The 20340-nt window shown below is 39.4% G+C and overlaps 2 protein-coding genes across 6 annotated transcripts in view; both read left to right on the forward strand.

Moving 5' to 3' along the window:
- Window positions 1-6934, forward strand: part of map4k5 (mitogen-activated protein kinase kinase kinase kinase 5) — a 51640-nt gene extending 44706 nt beyond the window's left edge. For all 5 annotated transcript variants that reach the window (XM_080413223.1, XM_080413225.1, XM_080413226.1 and 2 more), the window contains 5 exons: window positions 1100-1168; window positions 1552-1644; window positions 1887-1957; window positions 3749-3804; window positions 5510-6934. In XM_080413223.1, coding sequence (XP_080269349.1) covers window positions 1100-1168; window positions 1552-1644; window positions 1887-1957; window positions 3749-3804; window positions 5510-5597 — 377 coding nt within the window. In that variant the 3' untranslated portion in view covers window positions 5598-6934. The remainder of the gene's footprint in view (window positions 1-1099; window positions 1169-1551; window positions 1645-1886; window positions 1958-3748; window positions 3805-5509) is intronic.
- A 1985-nt stretch (window positions 6935-8919) lies between these two features.
- cdkl1 (cyclin dependent kinase like 1 (CDC2 related kinase)) lies at window positions 8920-20288 on the forward strand. The gene is made up of 10 exons (XM_080415015.1): window positions 8920-9029; window positions 10200-10429; window positions 13114-13235; window positions 14772-14844; window positions 15418-15508; window positions 16191-16391; window positions 16896-16978; window positions 17112-17168; window positions 18624-18785; window positions 19314-20288. The coding sequence occupies exons 2-10, from the start codon at window positions 10262-10264 to the stop codon at window positions 19416-19418; spliced, it is 1062 nt and encodes a 353-aa protein (XP_080271141.1). The 5' UTR covers window positions 8920-9029; window positions 10200-10261; the 3' UTR covers window positions 19419-20288.
- Window positions 20289-20340: the final 52 nt, after the last annotated feature.

Raw genomic sequence — 20340 nt, forward strand, 5'->3', positions numbered from 1 at the left:
CAACAAGTAGGTCAGGCAGAGAGGAAGGGTAGTGTTTCCTGAAGAGGTGGGTTTTCAGCCTGCGGCGAAATATGGGCAGTGACTCTGCTGTCCTAACATCAGTGGGAAGTTCATTCCACCACTGTGGGGCCAGAACAGAAAAGAGTCGTGACCGTGTGGATCGGCCAGAAGGACCCTTGAGTGACGAGGCAATCAGTCGCCCCGAGGTGGCAGACCGAAGTGGTCGGGCAGGGGTGTAGGCATCGACCATAGCCCGGAGGTAGGAAGGAGCTGTTCCTTTCACTGCCCTATAGGCTAGCACCAGGGTTTTGAACTGGATGCGAGCCGCTACGGGGAGCCAGTGTAGAGAGCGGAGAAGGATGGTTGTGTGGGAGAACTTGGGGCGGTTGAACACCAGACGAGCCGCAGCTTTCTGAACAAGCTCTCTCTCACAAAAATGTTCCCCCATGTTTTCTTGGATCATGACGCAACTTCCCATATAGGCCCAACTACATTTCCCATCAGAACCAATTTTGGGTTATACTGCATATGAAATACTGATTATTTTCAGACAAGCTGCCATTGTACTACAGCATTACCAGAGACAGACACCGACTGTCTGCATTTGTCCTCGCCTATGAGCTCTCCTGTCAGGCACAGCTGCTGGCATGAGCTGCCTGGAGCTCACACTGGACCACAAATCATCTACTAATGGCACTATATTAAATAAGCCTGCCTTTAAGAAAATACTAACATACAGTTCCATGATGAATATAGCAAAGACAATTTATTATAACAGTATAAAATATAGAGGTTACAGTTTTGTAAGTCAAATGCAAATAGTGTTGAAAATATTATGACTGGAAAAAACGCATTATGTTGAATGGTTATTGTAAAAGAAATATACCAGTGAAAGATAATATCAAAATAATTTGTTTAATTCAAAAAGTTAAACAGTATGATTTTAATCCACAAAATGTATTGTCAGCACAAAATATTGATTTTGTTCATTCATATTGTAGGTGAATCGCAACAGAATTCTAGATGAATTCCGCACAGTTTTTGAAATGGTCCATTTCCTCTCAGGGATTCATGATTTCTGTATCTGCTTCCTCCACAGCTAATCAGCAGGTGGATGCTATTCATGTCACCCAGCTGGAGAGAGATACAGTGTTGGTGTGCTTGGACCGTAAGTATATCACCAGAGCTGCTGATAATGTCAATATACAGTATTGACACACAAATCATATGAGAACCAAGACTTCAATCAGACAAGGCTTGAAAATGGACGGGGGGGGGGGGGTCTTAGAATTGTATTTATTTATATATATAGAAAGCTTCCTGTCCCTGGTACTGTAGGTGTCAAGACTGTTGCTGGTAAATATCTGTGTGATAACTATGTATACAGTTAGGTTTATAGTGTGGGTTATTTAGTTACTGGACTTAATCTACATGTATTTCTGCATCAATAATACAACTACATAATATTGAATTGGTATTTTTGTATACAAATATACTCCACCCTCTCTACACCAAGTGTTCTAAATCCCTCTTCTGTGCTTTTTACACCAGAAAATTTGAAGATTGTTAATCTCCAGGGCAAACTGAAATCCAATAAAAAGCTGGCCTCTGAGCTCAGCTTTGATTTCTGCATTGGATCTGTTGGTAAGATGAAATGTCTTGAAATCTGAGGCATGATGAGACATATTATATACTGTTTAAACTACATATACACATCTACATTAGCTATATTTTGCAATTCAAATGTGATTCTAGTGTTTACATAAAGTTGGTGTGACTGTGCACTGTATTCCACTGACTTATAAAGTCTCAAGATTCCTCAAGTGACATTATATTTTCTTCTGCGTGTTTCACTGAAGCTTGATCGCTTTCCTCTATTGTTACAGTGTGTCTTCAGGACAGTGTTCTGGCCTTCTGGAAACATGGTATGCAGGGCAAGAGCTTCAAGTCAAATGAAGTGAGTATCTAATGACTAAGAATGGTGGGTGTTGTAGCTAATTCTTAACACTGGTTTCCCTGCTTAGAATTCAGTATAATTAGGATAAATTGTAATGTGGAACGTTTTCAGTTGACTTTCTTTATTCAATAAGAACTCAAAAACGTTTCATATATAAAATGTTTTATATTTAGAATCAGATCATGATTAGTTGATAAATCACAATTTATATTGATTTCAAAACTCTGTACCGTACTGATATGGTTGTAATGTTCCAGCACCAAGCCCAACAGACCACTAATTGTGGAAACTGTGTAGTTTCTTTCACGTTCATGAATACAAGGTTGTTTGTCCTACACACGAACAAACACCCAGCGGCTCTTGTCAGCATTGACCCCCCTAGCGCTGGTTGTTTACATGCATGGCTACATGGTGTAGATGAGCCGGGGAGATTATCCCACAAGTGGAGCCAGACAAAGTGTGCTTTATGTCCGCCTCAGGTAATGAATTTGTCCACCTTGTCACTGTCAGGTTTGCGTTAACCTGATCACGAGGCACAGGTTCTGCTGCACAATAAAAGTTCAAGAGATCGCTGGGAGGTGAAGCGTTGAGTCTTTATGAAAAGCGATATTGTGGGAGATAGGGGCTGCCCTTTTCAAAGTCTACGCCATGTCTGACAGCGCCCCATGAAACACAAGGATCTGTTTGGCCTGGGCTCCTGCCCAGCTCTGCTTCATGGCTTCCCCCAACAGCCGAGCACACGTTGGATATTTTTTGAAATGTCAGAAGCCATGCAAAATTAATGTCTGTTCATAAATGAAACTGCCGCGCAACAGGGGAGGGCTGCTAAATAATTCAGCCTTTCCTTTGTCTCTCGTTATGATTCTTTTTAAAAAGGCGAAGGCATTCAAGGGGCACGGGGGCCTTTTGATCTGCGCTCGCTTCACCAGGTGCTTCTCTGAACACCCCAAAGCCTTGTTCTCAGATGGGACTTAAACGGATCAGGTCTCTCATGGGGGGCTAAGGACTTATGCCTAGCAGGTGTCACACATGTACTTGTGTGCGTTTATTGCCACACAAGTCACTCGAAGGGCTTGGGAGCTTGCCAACACGTAGGTGATTTTCTTTTAAAGGGTTATTGGCCTGTAACGTTGGGAGCTGTCAGCCCTTTTATCTGGTGACTTAGCATAGGTAAGGTGCAAGTGTACACAGTAACACTGTGTCCTGGAGACGCCAGACACTCACCTGTAGCCTGCACCACTCTATTGTTGTTCTGAATAGAAGTCTTGTATATGCAGTACATGCATACATGCCTCTTTGGCCATACTATTTACGCCTTGTCTTACCCAGTACTCATTATTATTATTATTATTATTATTATTTACCTTTATACTTATAGTATAATACTATATCTATTATATTTCATAATTTTCGTTTTTCTCATCCTCTTTATTGTTCTTTGTGAGAGCAATACACCAAGTCAAATTCAATAGTACTGATTCTGTATAGCTCATTTGGTGGAGCTTAATGGAGACAATGCCAGACGTAGGGGTTTGAATCCTTCCTGGTTTTCGCCACAATTAAAATAATAGTTGTAGCATAGACGTTCATCATGTTCTGTTCATGTATATGCTCACACCTAACCGGTTTGGGGGGCAAAACATATGGTATCCCTAGTGTGGGATACAGTATGTGCATTGACTGTAGGTAGACTTTAATACTTTCTTCTTTCTGCAGAAGTACTCCATTTACACAGGAGACCAGCTGTTAGTAGCTCATGTCTTGATCAATCCCCCCTCCCTCTGTTCATAGGTGACCCAGGAGATCTCTGATCCAAGCAGAGTCTTCCGTCTCCTTGGATCTGACAGGTTGGTACTATATTTTGTTGTAACACAAGCAAAGTATTAAACTCTAGCAAGCATACAAAATGAATTGGCTTATATATAAAAAACTCTCACCTAATAAACACACAAACAAAACCCTATCGGGTTTACTTTGAACCTTTTCCTATCGCTCTTTATCTCGCTTCCCCTGCTTATCTCCCACTTAATTCCATGCTACCGTTGCTCTGGTGATTTACTGCTGCCCTCATGACCTCCATAAAAGCAGGGCACTCTGATAACTGCGATGGATTGAGTGAGTGTCCTCCCACTGGTCTCTGTGTTTTCACATCACCTGGTAACCAGCAAAACAGCCCACTCCTCTCCTGGGTCCTACATGACCCACAGAGCCCTCCTCCATATTTGTCCCCGGTGGTTCTCCCGTCTCGCTCTTCCTACCTTGTACAATGCCAGAGCTACAGTACCCGCCTGCTGGTTGTGTTCACCCAACCTTTCTCCTTCCACAGCTGTCCCCTGCTGACCCTGAGCCTCTCTCTTTCTCTCTCTTCATCGCCATCTTTCTGTTTGGCGCTTTTTCTCTAGCTCTGTCTTGTTTATTTGTCCTATTTTGACACAGTTTGATTTCAGTTGTTTGAATATTCTCTCTCTCTCGCGCGCGCCCGTGTTTGCCCGCACACATACTCGTATATATACAATATATACTGTACATTAAATCAGAGAAAACTGTCCTTCTCTGTCTGTCTGCCACATGAGACCCACATAACCAACATTATTGTGCTCCTTGAAGATCAGTCGTTTGCTGGGATCTGTTTTTTCATATTTTGAAAACACTATAGTATTGACACTGCCGGTCTTTTATTTTATTTTTATGACAGGCTTCATCTTTAGTCAGATTTATGTCAGTGAAGGAGGTTATCTGCAATGAAGCCCAATTAGACATGATTAACGTCAGCGGTCCCCCCACGGTGTCCTGGTCTCCCGGGCCCAGCCCTAATGCTGTGGCGCCGGAGCAACAGTGCAGTCTGCCTAGCCTTCTCCTCCGCCCATGTTTTATTCACTGGCACCTGGGCACTGCCAGCCTGGTGTGAGTGTCTTCCACACCTCTGTAATTTCATCTGATAGAAGGGACAGTAAAGACTGTACCTCGTTTGCTAAGCCCTGCTCATCTGTCACTGTTACGAGACGAGACGGATGGCATATGTAGATGTAACCCTTACTGTCATTGTGATCTGGCCTTCATCCCACTACTGTCTTCAGTCTGATTGAATGCCTTCATTTAGCTCAAGGTTATACTGTAGGGAAGGACGTGGTTCTCTGAGCAACATGAGAGCCAATATGATGGCCTAACCTTTGTCATTGCTTCTGAAATTGTTAGCAAATTTCAGCTGTATTGATATGCACTTGTGGTAATAGCAAAACCCTGTTTGTCATATGTCAGCTACATATTTTATATTTCAGGCAAAATCTCTTGAGAGACCCATCATTGACTATTTCTAACATAAAATTGGCCACGGTTTGCTTTTTTGACTGAGACGAGGCTGTTGATAATATTATGATCGCAGTACAGAGCCACACGCGTTTCAATAGGACGATCACAAAGTTGGTCAAATCACAGTTGGTCAAATCCACCTGATGAGTATCTCCCAGCCTTTGCTAACATTTCACAATGAGACATATTTTAATATGTGTGTCGTCGTTCTAACTCTGCTTTACCTCTGTATTCCTCTGACAGGGTGGTGGTCTTGGAGAGCCGTCCCACGGACAACCCCACGGCCCTGAGTAACCTTTACATTTTGGCAGGTCATGAGAATAGTTACTAAGCCCTATTGCCATCCCCAAAGACTTGTGGACAACCAGAGATGTGAATAGGCTGCCTCAACTTCTGGGAGAGTTTACCAGCCTTTTCCATCGGTATGACCTTTTCGCGTCAAGGGAACACAACTGGCTCAAAGAACCAATTTAAGTGGAAATGTTTGTTACTGATCACAGGATCCACAGGTCAGTAAAGAGGAACCGGGAAACTGCAAGCCCTCCTCAAATATGGATCCATAAGTAGCCTTACAACATCAACACCTCCAGCTGTAAACCCTGCTCTTCATAGGACAGCACTGAGGAGCTTTTCTTGAGCCGAATGTGGAAATCACACATACAGAAATCTCAAATGAACTTTTGAAACCCAGTGTCCACCTGCCCCCCCCCCCCTTTTCAGTAGACCAGGGTCAGAAACTTACCACCAGCCAAATGTTGGTAGATTCTGTCTGGCTGGTAAGTTTGTCCACCCAACCAGACTCTGTGACCAGCAACCTGCTGCGATTCAAGGATACAAAACAAACAAACTAAGTGGCGATATTGGGTTTGTAAAATAGTGGAAAAGTGTCTGGTGAATTTGGGAAAAGCATATTTCCTGCCCTGTGGCAGACTGCGGACAGTTAGAAACAGCATAGGTGTTATTTGACTAAGTGCCATTAAAACACATTTGTGATAGTGTTAGCAAACGGTGGGAGATTTTTTTTATATGATTGTTGAGAACAAGAGGCTTTTGTCACACCACCGGCAATGACTGTTAGTGGGAAACAAATCCTCAAGCGGAGATGATTTACATGCTCTATCTAGTCAAACTAATAGAACGATTTAAACAGATTTAAAAAAGAAAAGAAAAAACAAAACAACCCAAGAGTGATGTGGGTTATTTAAAAACGGTTATTTATTAATCTCTAAGCAATAGGGTATGTTTGATTTACTGGCCGTGATGTTCACAGCCAGCGACAGACGGGTGGAGTCCTGCAGTGAGTGGGACAGCCCCACCACTCCTTCACATAGGATTAACTACCTAGAGAACTGCTGTCAAGCAGCTTTGGGTTATTTTACTGCTATGTAATATAGTTATCTCTCTACCTGCTCCCTCCTCAGCTGCATTGTTTTTCAGAAGTTGAATATAATGTCAAATGTTTTTCTTTAACCCCCCCCCTCCTCACTTTTATAGACCTTTTACTTTTATTCATTATTTGCACCATGTAAGCACTTTTGTACATTTTTTATTTAAAATGACAAAATGAGGGACAATGCTTGGTTTTCATAACATCTGCGCATTCCCTTAGCAAAACCTTTAAAGGATGCTGTTTTTGTAATAAAAAGGCTAATTTTAACAATACAATAAGTCATCTTCTTTCATTGTGGGCGCATGTATTTGTGCACAAAAACGTGTGTGTGTGTGTGTGTAGAGGAACGGTTTCTCTCCTAGGATCACTGCAAATGGTCAAAGCTGCATATGTCTCTGACCCTACAACTCTTTTTCTATTGCTTGCTGAATGTGATACAAGTCATACAACAGTTAAACCTACTGTAAAACATCACTCTGGATAAGAGATTCAGCTAAACACCTGAAACTTAAGAGTAAAACATTTCTTTAAATTTGTTTTGCAATGATACACTGTTGAGGAGGACATGTCACTCCTCAATACACAACTGATGAGACTGGGGGTGGGGGGGTGAGTGAGTTACAAGGAGTGGAGAGAAATTAGTATACATTTTCCATTATTTACCTATTTAGTAGGCCCGTAACGATACAGTAACTGCATCGATGCATCGTTTTGAATTTTCAACGATCTACTATATCGATATGCAAACAGCTAAATATCGTATCGTTTGACTTTGAATCGTATCGAATCGTTTTGCAATGCAAATAATCGTATCGAATCGTTCTGCAATGCAAATAATCAATTATATCAATACTAAGTACTTTTAAGAAGAAGAAAAGAGAAAGAGGGGTTTATATCCAGTATCCAGGTATTTATTTTTCACACAGAATTCTTGGGTAAATAAATAGTTACTATATCGATTTTAAATCATTGAATCGAATCGTATCGTTCTAAATTAACCTGTCCTGTATCGTTCATGTATCGTATCGACTAAATCGCTGAATCGAAACGTATCGTATCGTTCTAAATTAACCTGTATCGTTCATGTATCGTATCGACAACCAAGTATCGTGATACGTATCGAATCGTTGTTAAAACGTATCGTTACACCCCTACTATTTAGTCTTCCATTCCACTGACTTCACCATCCAGCACTAATTGGTCTCTGTGAGACAACTCTTGTCAGGTTGTTGCTGTTTTGGTCTGCCCTTCAGTGTCATGTTGGATGATCGATGATGTCATACTACAGATGGTAAAAGTTAGGCCTGGAGCCCTTAGTGTGACCATATAGTGTTGTGTGCTGAAAATAGACAATCTACAAGCTCACGTTTGTCGCTAGGACAGGCGGAACTTGACATGGCACACCTTGAGATGGCGATCGACATTTAAAATCACACATTTTATTGTTGGCAGTGGTGTACACTGACAGTATCAAATATGACTTCAACATCAGTGTTTCTATTCATGCATTATTATGCCATAATTATGCATACAATCTGATATTATTTTCCAGCAAAAAGGTATAACTTGGCTGGCATATGAAAATACCTATTAGCCTACCAGTACCACTTCTTTTACATTGCAAATATACAAAACTGCACAGCCACAAATTGTTAGTAGCCTACATTATTTGCTAAACAAATTGGCTTATTTTGGTGCAGCTCGTGGGTGCCGCCCACTGTGTCTCTGAAGCTGCAGGGCAACATGAACAACGTGTGTGGAGGGAGGTGGAGTCTGACCAGTGTTGCCATGTCTACTTATTATAAGCGACTTTAGGCTTGTTTTTCTGTAAAGTTGCTTGTAAATATTGGTGGTTGTGTTTTTTTGGGGGCTTGTTTAAAGTGTAGTTGCTTATTTGGGCTTGTTAACTATAATGTTGTTTAAACCAGTGGTTCTCAAACATTTCCATGTCAAGGACCCCCCAAATTAATATATATTTATGAGACTCAGACCCCCCCCCCCCATACACATACAAGATTGTGTGGATTTGATAATATTACATTTTCACATTTTTCCAAGATTTTTCTTTGAAAATAGCAGAGCAATACGACGCGTTGTGAGATTGTAGATCGGCTATTTTCAAAGAGTGATCGCTTCATTTGGGCTTGTTTTCATAGACCTGGTTGCTTGTTACTTTCGCAAAATCTGGCAACAATGTGAGTCTGACTAGTCTTGAAACAGAGGTCTGTGGAGCTGCTGGTGAAGTGGATGTTCATCTGTCCATCTTCAACCAACCTGGAGACTGAGAGGAGGCACCTACCGTACTGGATGCCCGCTGTCTACCATCTGCTCTCTGAAGGTCCCGCCGTGGAGCATCTAACGACGACTCACTGTGTAAGTTGTCTCTACAGTATTTGTCAAATAGTCAAATTAGAGGTTAAAATTACGGTATTGGTTTTATGTTCACGATGCGACTTTGACACAACTTTAGGAATACCCACGCATGCCTACACAGCCTACCTGCTACATTAGTATGACTTTTACATTGGATGGTTATTGTCACCAATGGCTGATCAGTTTTGTTTTGATCAATTCTTGATTATGATTTAATTATTCTCACGTCGGGTTTATGTTAGTTTGAGGCATATTCAGAAGTGAAACACTTTGATTTCATTGCCACTTGCTTGCTCTAACAGAGCCAGTGTGCTATAGTATAGCTGTTCATTTTGCCCTGTAGAAATCATCTATTTGCAATGCAAATGTTTTCGTTAGGTAATCTTACAGGTGTAATGTTGCCTCGAGCAATCAAATACTGCCAGTTTAAGAATGTAGGCCTATAAATGGACTTTTTTTAAACTCATATTAGTTGTCCATTTATTATATTGCTATTTGCTAGATATTCAGTTTTAAGACATTTTAACTAGTAACAGACCTAACTCTTGTCATCATTTAAATCGCGTTATGCAGGTTGTGTTTATAGACCTTTAGAGTCCAGGACTGTATTTGTCATCTGCAGTGGTGTAAAGTAACTAAGTACATTTACTCAAGTACTGCACTTAAGTAAAACGCTGTGGTATTTTTTACTTTACTGGAGTATTTCCAATTTGTAATACTTTTACTTCTACTCCAGTACATCTCAGAGGTAAATATTGTACTTTTATTCCACTACAATTATTTAAACTTTAGTTAGCCTACTAGTTACTTTGTAGATTTTGATTATTATTACAACACATACATTACATTACCCATTTGAAAATAGCCGCGTTGGTGCATTGTGAGCTTGTAGATCTGCTATTTTCAAAAGATTTTGTATATATTTTACACATTTGAAAACTTGTGAAACGGGACATTCTGCATATTGATTACTTTCTACTTTTGGTAGGCTACTTTAAGTACATTTTGATGCCAAGTAAATTCGGAATTCCGGTCTGTTACTTGTAACAGAGTATTTCTACATTGCAGTATTGATACTTTTACTTAGGTAAAAAAAATGTGAGTAGCTACTTTTCCCACCATCATCTGCACAAGCACTTATACGGTCATTCGCGTCTGTGCACGTTGCAGGGACAAGTGGCCATCAGCTCTGTTGATGTGCTGGGTCTCTAGTCCTGTCTCTGAGCCTGAGGATGGAGAAGTATGAGAAGATCGCCAAGATCGGTGAAGGCTCCTACGGCGTGGTGTTCAAGTGTAGGAACAGAGACACGGGACAGATCGTCGCCATCAAGAAGTTCGTGGAGTCGGAGGACGACCCCATCATCAAGAAGATTGCACTGAGGGAGATCAGAATGCTCAAGGTAAACATCCGTTCTCCAAACGTTTACCACACTTTTACAATCACTGTCCACATATATATATATATATATATATATATATATATGTATATATATATATATGTGTGTATATATATATATATATATATGTGTGTATATATGTATATATATGTATATATATATATATATGTATATATATATATATATATATATATATATATATATATATATATATATATATATATATATATATATATATATATATATATATATATATATATATATATATATATATATATATATGTATATATCAGGTTTTTTTAAAGACATGCTTCCAATATAAAATCTAGACGTTTTAGCTCGCATTTGATGTCTGATCACAACGTCTCGCAAGATCAGCTATTTTCACTACTCTTAAACATTTGTTTTCTGAATTATGGGATTTCTTAGATTTGAAGGCTATTCAATTATTCAAAAATCAGTGAGTTTGTTTTTAATTCGAATTTCTTTTTCATTTTTGTGGATTTGTTTTTTTTTTAAATTTTAAATAATAATTAAATCAAAATGTAGGAAACAAAAAAATAAAGGGATACAAATGTGTCCGTGACCCACAAATGGGTCCCGACCCACTGTTTAAGAAACAGTGATCTATTGCATATCCACGTTTAGGCATTATTAGCCTACAACAAGTGAGAGCAAAATATGCCACATTCAATACAATATTGAATTGCAGGAAGTAGTATATTGTATGGTTCCTAAAAATCACAGAATGACAGAATCACACTCAGAAAAACATTTCAATTCCAGTAGTATTGACCAGATATGATACATGGAATAAGGATATCCTGCTGAGTGGAGCTCTGTCCACTTCGATTGTTATTGTTGGATTAAATGTTTACTATAATAATATGACTGACTTTTGCATCAGTATTTCTAAATAGATTGGATTCAGGAGAGTTGAAAAGAAAAGAATGAGTTCTATTTTTCCCAGTTTGGAAAATGATCATTGCTTTTATTGAAGGTGGCTGTGCATAATCTAGCGAAACCTACCAACTGCTAATGACATATCTATAACATGTCCATTATCCTCTGTCTGTAATGGAAGTGCTGAATGCAGTGGTGGAAAGTAACTAAGTACATCTTCTCAAGTACTGTACTTAAGTAAAATGTTGAGGTATTTTTTACTTGAGTAAATGTTTTATACTTCTACTTCTACTCCCCTACATCTCAGAGGAAAATAGTACCTTTACTTCACTACAATTATTTTACAGCTTTAGTTACTTTTAAGATTTAGATTATTATCACAAAACATATATTAACTACTTCAGCCCTATACTTACAAGCGATGCGACACGTTGTGAGCTTGTAGATCTGCTATTTTTTTACATTTTGAAAACTTGTGAAATGTGACATTCTGTGTTATGAGTATACTTTTGGTACTTTAAGTGTATGCTGATGCCAGTACTTTTGTAGCCTGGTAAACCCTCCCTCCGGAAATCTCAATTCCATTTCATTTCTAGAAATTAGATTTCCGGAGGGAGGGTTTACCAGGCTAGTACTTTTGTACTTTTACTCAAGACATTTTTGAATCCCCGAATTTTACTTTACTAGAGTATTTCTAGTTTCTACATTGATACTTTTACTTTTTACACCACTGTTTTTGATTATGAACACAATTATGAACAAACCAAAAAAAATACTGGTAATCAGCATCATAATCATCAGATTACCTTCTTTCTTAGTGGATTTATTTTTATTACAATAAAAGTTTTAATTGATTAAGTCATTTGTTTATTTAATTATGTGCATGATTGTGAACAAAATATACTGGTATTAAAATGTATATCTTGTTTCAATTCTGAAAAAGAAAACTAAAGCTATTGTTTAATTAGTCCCTCTGTAGCAGATTGCTTTGTTCCCTACTGGCCACCCTGGACATCAGATGCTAGCCTCATAAATAGGACAGGATGGGCGCAGGTTGTCATGGGCAACAGTCTTGTTTATTATTACCATCTGTTTAGGGGGTTTTGTTTGTTTTTTGACGTTACACCTCCGTCTGATAAGACGAGTGGGAACTTGCCCTGCTGAACAAACACTATACTGTACACAGTCGTGGAAAGTAACTAAGTACATTTACTCAAGTACTGTACTTAAGTAAAATTTTGAGGTTCTTTTACTTTACTTGAGTATTTAAAAAATTCAATACTTTATACTGTCTACTCTAGTTACTTTGTAGATTTAGATTATTAATACAAAACATATATTAACCACTCAAGCACAATTTTATACTCCGGGTATTCGAAAGTTAGCCTGGTAAACCCTCCCTCCGGAAATCTCAATTCCATTTCATTTCACTCCTGAAATGAAATGGAATTGAGATTTCCGGAGGGAGGGTTTACCAGGCTATTCGAAAGTAGCTGGTAAGTAAAAACATTTAATACAGGCCTTTTACTTGTAACAGAGTATTTTCATATTGTGGTCTGCTACTTTTACTTAAGTAAAAAAATCGAAGTACTTATTCTACCACTGACTGTACAATTCAGTATTAGAAGGCGATTACTTGATTGGTGCAATTGTAAAAACACTGTATTCACAGATTACCCTGCTGTTACTACTATGCAACAATTAAACAAGCTTTTGCTCCAAGATGACTAATTGCAAACCTTTGAGTGATTCTTTTGTTCTTGGTGTTCTTTGTGTCACTGCAGCAACTGAAGCACGCCAACCTGGTCAATCTGATTGAGGTGTTCCGCCGCAAACGGAAGCTGCACCTGGTGTTTGAGTACTGTGACCACACTGTCCTCAACGAGCTGGACCGCTATCCTAGAGGGTACGTCTGCCTCACTGGCAGTTATGTCTAGGAAAATTAAGATGATTATCAAGATATATCAGATTTTTTTGGGGGGAGATATTTAATAGTAATGAGAGAGGGAAAAGAGTGTGTCAACAGGAGGACTCACATGCAACACATGTTGCAACAACATGTAACCCAGGACTGTACATTTATGTGGACTGTGCATTAACTGGTGGAGACCGCTTTTCACTTTCATATTAATTATGACTCACGCTATTATTAAGGACTTGTGAACTTATATAATGACATATGTCATTGTGCTACAATAAAACTTAGTAGTTGCCTTATTCTTAATCATGCAAGCTACCCACTGCATTCATCTCTGGAAAAGTAGTATATGCAGTGTACAAAACATAGGATAGACCACCTGTGCTTTCATGAAATGAGGTGAATCAAAGTCTATGTTCTTTGTTGACCTCTTATTAATTTGACATTGCCTCCATTAAATCCACTGAGTGAGATCTACTTCTGACATGCAGCAGAATGTTAAAGGGGAAAGTCTAGGAGACAAGTTAATTAATGGGTGTTTTCCAAGCTTTGAGACTATTAAGATTTGGATTATGCAAAAGGAGGGTGCAACAATATGAATGGGGTCTTCCATGTGCTACGTACACAGTGGAAGTATACAGTCAGTCAGTAATATTGACATACCAAGAATTTACAACAGGGTATGGTCCTGTGTTGCAGTACCAATTCATCAAGTGCCATTTCATCCTGTGTTGTACGGTATATCCATGGTACACTATGCACTGTGCTTTGTTCAACTCCTGACAACTACAGTGCTCGTCTCCAGGGAAACTGACCTGCTCGTTGTGGAATGTTTACAGTGATGTACTCCCAGAATGCATTGCTGGTAGAATTGTTGGGATCCATTAGGCTCCCCCTCATTTTTACTGTGTTTTGCTCTCCCTCTCTCTCTCTCTGGCCTGTGGCCTCCTGGCCACAGAGGACTCTGAAACTGGGGGCGGAGACTGTTATTAATTGTCAGTCACAAGTCTCGATTTAGCCATTTCCCTGGCAACACTGATAGATGGTCCCTGAACCAACAATGCCTCAGTGTGTGTCGAGCATCGCAGCAGCTCACAATAGGAATGGCAGGCCTCTCCACTCTGTCCCTCCAAAGCCATCTGACAGAAAAGAAGATGTCAGAAGAGCAGAGTCGCAGAGACAGGAAAGTAGACAGAAGTGTAGAGATGATAGGAGAAGTGTAAAAGATGAGCATGCAAGAAGGAAAAGATGAATAGGTGGAGAGTTGTCATTTATGGGCTCACTGTCTTGTTAGAAAATGTCATTTCAAAGGGAGACTTGTGACAAGGAGGTTGCCTTAACTAAAATGCATAAACAAAATGCTCTTGATACGATCTACCCAGGCCCTTTTTTAATACTTTTTTATTAGGTTAATCTTTTCAACTTGCATACCGTAAAATGTGTCATTACAGGCCAATGATTTTGAATGTGCTTGTGGGATTTCATTCTTTTGGCAACTAACACTGCTCCTTCCATGGTCTGCAGCGTTCCAGAGCACCTTGTAAAAAGCATAACCTGGCAGACCCTCCAAGCTGTCAACTTCTGTCACAAACAAAATGTAAGTGGTGTTGATATGAACTTGTTCTGAATGATTACTTGCTCTGTGATTAAACTACATGCTTCCCATTTGCTCTGCTCACTTTTCAAGTTCAACGTTTCTATATGTTTTAAGCTCTATTTTGTACCACATATGACAAAGGGGTTTCTATTTGTGCATTTAGGATAGCATACAGTATTATTTAGCATACCAACTAACTGTGTTGTAGCATTTTCCGTTGTCCAAACTACTTCTCAAGTGTCTTAGGATTCCACGCATCTCCTCCCTCCCCCAGTTCCACCAAGCCACTGGTTTTATGGCTTTTTTTCTTCTTCTTTTACAAGAATTCCTTCCCCTGCCCCGCCAGTAGTTAATGTATCACCTAGACACAACAAACTACGGGGGCCCCTTTAACTGGCTGAGGAGCTAAAGTCCAGGCCTCAATGTCTTTAGTTTCTACGAATCACACCTATTTGTCACCAGATTCTCAAAAACCACAAACACAATGGCAACGTGAGGACCACTATGGCATGTCTTTTAAGCTCATAGTGACTAACTGTATTTTTGTTGTTGTTGTTTTTCGACCCGTGGCAGTGTATTCACAGGGATGTCAAACCAGAGAATATTCTCATCACCAAGCACCAAGTTATCAAGCTCTGTGACTTCGGCTTTGCCAGGATACTCAGTAAGTGCTTGAGGTTTGATGGGACATTTCTTTTCACATCCCTTCCAGTGCCATCTAGTGGTCATTGTTGTTGTTGTCATTTGGAGTATTTACAGCACAACTTACGTGGAGCTGTTGGACAAAAATAAATATGATTGAACGGTTGGTTATATGCTTTGTACAAAAGGTCAATGGAGATTAGCAAGGATTTGGGTGCACCATGGCACTTGACTTTGCTACCATTGATCTGCAAACGATCATATCTCTCTGAATTCAGTTGGACCGCATATTTTGTGGCAGTAGGTGCTTTCAATACACGCTCTCTTTGTATATTAAGGTGCAGGGCAACAGCAAAGTGCTGTAAAACTAAAAGACAAAAAGTCACAAATATAGCTTTGTTGCAAATAATCACTTTGCTAGGTCTGCTCTGCTTACTGTTTTGTATTAAGGGAAGGTATCATTTGTACTAATGCTCGGTTGTGAGGTGTCGTTAGATCTTTTGTCACACTGCGTCTATTAACATAGTTAGCCATTAACCGATGATACACCAGGTCCTTAAATCTGTATTTGGTCATACAGTATGTTTCACTACAAGGACTGTCCATACTGTATACATGTATACATACATTAACTTCCTATTTTGTTTAAATGAAGTGGAAACATTTACCCTTTAAACCCTGTCACGTTCCTGTGCTGTGTCCAGCTGGTCCCTGTGATTACTACACGGACTATGTGGCGACGCGCTGGTACCGCGCCCCTGAGCTGCTAGTGGGGGACACACAGTACGGCTCCCCAGTGGATGTGTGGGCGATCGGGTGTGTGTTTGCTGAGCTGCTGTCAGGGATTCCCCTATGGCCTGGCAAATCAGACATGGACCAGCTCTATCTCATCAGAAAGACTCTGGGTACGCTTAATAGAACATTGTGTCTGTTGCCGATTTTCAGTTTGGAGGTCCAAGAAAATGTTTCAAGAGTTGTAATTGCAATATTTTATGGATGTAGCCTAATGGTGAATTACTGTGTCGAATTACTGCATTGCTTGCTGAAGATAACGGATTTTCAACTGAAAAATGTGAGGCAATGCATTGCGTTTTAATATTTTCAGCAAGTGATGTGGTCATACGACAAAATATAAATTTGGCTTTAAAAAAGCATGGAAAGTGTTCACTTGTGTCATTTGAAAAGAAGTAAGTGAGTATCAGACAATGAAGTATACATTTGTCTTGAAGGTCACTGCACTGGGGTTATGAGTCAGTGAAGTTGCTGAGTTGAAAAAAATAAATTATGGTACAGACGCATGAGGTCTGCAACTCAAAGACAAACATACATGGCAGAAATATTCACTGAATATTCACAACAGTTACCGCTGTAAAAAGAGGAGCTTCATATCCCTTCTCTGTCCTCTACAGGAGACCTGATTCCTCGACACCAGCAGGTCTTCAGCAGCAACCAGTTCTTCAGCGGAGTGTCCATTCCGGAGCCACAGGAAATGGTGAGGGGAAACCACAAAAGAAGAAACATAGAAAACACTGAAACATTTTAAGACAATATTTTATATCTTAAGATAATATATTTATGTGTATATACACAGCTGTATCATTGTAAAATGTACTGTATATCTGTAGGAACCTTTGGAACAGAAACATCCTAATCTCTCTCACCAAGCATTGAGTCTCATGAAGGTAATGATGAGGGTTTTTTATTTTTTACATTATAGTGGCAGTTGACTGTATTCTCTGAGGGTTTTTTATTTTTTACATTATAGTGGCAGTTGACTGTATTCTCTAAATTACACATTATAAGTTAAGGGATATGTACAGCAAAACTATACATCAGTCTGTGTCACCATGCCTGGGTTTATTTAGCAATGCTCGCTATACGTTATCCTGCTTATCACATGGCTACGTACAAATTGAATCTTTAATTTGCCATGAAATTATTCATTTAAAAATGATTTTATTATCTTATAAGCCTCCACATCCCCAGCAATGTAAAGAGAGGCAACACAGTGGTCCATTATTCAGAATGAACAGACAGCAGAATGCCTTAATTGAATCAGAATCAAATATTCAGCAATACCATGTAATAGTATGGTGATAAAATATGTTGGGCCTATTTTCATAACTTGGATTAGACAGATATTCTGAAACCCTCATAGTAAATTTATGTTTGGGGGGTCCCCAGACGACAGTGAAGTTACAATTTAAGGACTTTTTAAAGATTAAAAAGACCATTACTGCATCAAACGTAATCAACAAACTAGGCCTACTATAAAAACTGGTCAAACATTGGCCAAATTGTCAAATAATATAAAAAAAGAGGCAAACATTATGAATATAGCCGATCTACAAGCTCACACGAGGCGTTTTGAGCTTGTAGATCTGCTATTTTCACAATATTTATCTGTGGAACCGAGTCAAACAAAATGTAATGCCACAACTCCTACATTCCAAGTGCTTATGGTGGGGGGTCCCCAGTTCAACTTCAAATATGATTATTTTGTGGGGTCGCGGCCTGAAAAGGTTGAGAACCACTGCTCTAGAGTCTAGGGCATAAAATGCTGACAGGGAGTGTATGGGAGGAACAGTTCAGTATACTGGACGTGTAGATACAAGTCTAAACCACTACATTGATAGTCCTGGCTCAAGTATTTAAAGGTAGGGTAAGTGATTTTTTTGTTTGTTAAAATAAGTGTTAAATAGGTCTATATTCTGATAGAAATCATTGCTATCGAGTGTTTGTTCAGTAAGAGGGGTCTCCCTGTCTCTCTTGCTCTTTAGTAAATGGGAAATGCATTTTGAGGTCGGGATACCTAATTTATCCAATCAGGAGAGAGACCTTGCACAGAATACAGATTAAACAAGTGAAATTGGAAGTGGTGTCACTAAGAAATGAGCAGAGAAATTTGGAACTGGAACTATAAATTTGAAGCTAATAAAAGGGTACCATTTCCTGATTGGCTGAAAATGTTCAACCCAAAAGAGCTGGAGTCGAGGAGACCCCTGTTACTGAACAAACACTCTATAACAATGTTTACTATCAGAATATAGTGCTTTAACCTTTAAACAAAAAACGTTTTGTTTTAACCAAAAATATCACTTACCCTACCTTTAATAACTTGGATGTTGAACTCCTAGGGTTGTCTGAGGATGGACCCAGCAGAGAGACTGACCTGTGAACAGCTCCTGGAACATCCCTACTTTGATAGTCTGAGGGAAAAGAATGAGACCATGACAAGAGAGCATGAGCGGACAACCAGCAAGAGGGTACGGTTACCCCGCAAGCACCTCCCTCCTGGGGTAAGCCATTCCGCTTAAAAGTAGTGAAAAAGAACAAGAAACCATTCGGTGTGATACCATTTTATTAATGCACGGAGGGGGGACGGGGGTTAGTTTCAGTGTTGCATTGCTCATGGGACGGCCTTGCACGCCGTGCAAGAACTATTTGAACAGGAGCACGCGCAGGCACATGCATAGATTTAAAACAACTTTAAATTCACACCACAACAAAGTTTACAAAGGCTCCCGACTCACACCAGGTGAATTAACATAGGAATGAGCCTAGATGCATATCAATTGTCCATTGTGTGACCTGTAGTGTAGGTGTTAAGCGACGTGCGCAGGACGTCATTAAAATAGAGTGCAACCACGTTCCAATTCAGCAATGCAACACTGGTTAGTTGGGATTATTTTAGTTTGGTCATAAACCTTAAAAGTCACGTTAAAACACATTACCACAGAAAAGAGACCATTGCCACCTTTTCTTTTACCATATTATTTTTAATGTGTCCTCTAGAATTGCTGACATATTGATTTATTTTTTCGTAGTATTTACCACAGCTTACCAGCAGCAGCATCTTTCCAGCTCTGGACAACAAGAAGTACTACTACAGCAATCTGCGAAAGTTCAACTACCATCTACCGAACATCTAGATCCCAGACTGAAAGACCTTGAATAAACACCTCAGGACATAAAGCTGATTGTAGAAGCACCTTCAGGCAAGCAATTGGATTCAACCAAACTCTCACTCTCCCTATATATGGGTGTATGGGATGTCTCGTTTGTGACATAATTCTATGCACTATAAGTCTACTAAAAAGACAGATGGGTTTATATACGTTGCCTACATTTCAAGCTAATTGTCTTGTATTTTGTTATAAATGCAGGTGATGACAAGGAGCAATCCACTGCTCTGCTTGTAGATGGTCAGTAGACTGGAGGTACAGTTATAATATAAACTGCCTTGCTTAGTTTGCCAAATGTTTTTTTTAATATTATGTATACAACGATGAACTCAGTACGAGTGACTTTGGTAGCACATTGTGTTTTAATACAGATTGTCTAAAGTAAGTTATATATTAATGTGGAAAGCAAATGCATTGGCCCTTTGTCAAATCAAGTAAATGAGGGTGCTAAGCAGATTAAAATCACAGAGCCTGACTTTAATGATGATTGGAAATCCTATTTGTGTACTGTTCATTCAGAAATGTATCTGTTGGCTTTTAATTAACACCATTTATTCCAGATGGACAAATACAGGAGTAACACAAACAGTACTCATTATTTCTGGATCTCTGGTGCTAAGGATGTTTATAGCCATCGATCTACCCATGGACATGGACAAATGCCAAATCAGCTTTTTTCAAAAGGGTTGTGAATTACTGTAAAACTCAGAATGTGCGTTTTCTTTATGTACACCACATGTGGCGTAAACTTTATTATTTGTTGAATGTTGATAATATGAACTATATAACAGTAAACATGATCGATTTTCGACAACATAAAGTGCTGTTCAAATCCTGCACTTGTCTTTCACTTTATTACATTGTCCTATTTACACCATAGAACTGTTAT

The sequence above is a fragment of the Gymnoscopelus braueri genome (assembly GCF_963280865.1).
Source record: "Gymnoscopelus braueri genome assembly, chromosome: 19".
NCBI lineage: Eukaryota > Metazoa > Chordata > Actinopteri > Myctophiformes > Myctophidae > Gymnoscopelus > Gymnoscopelus braueri.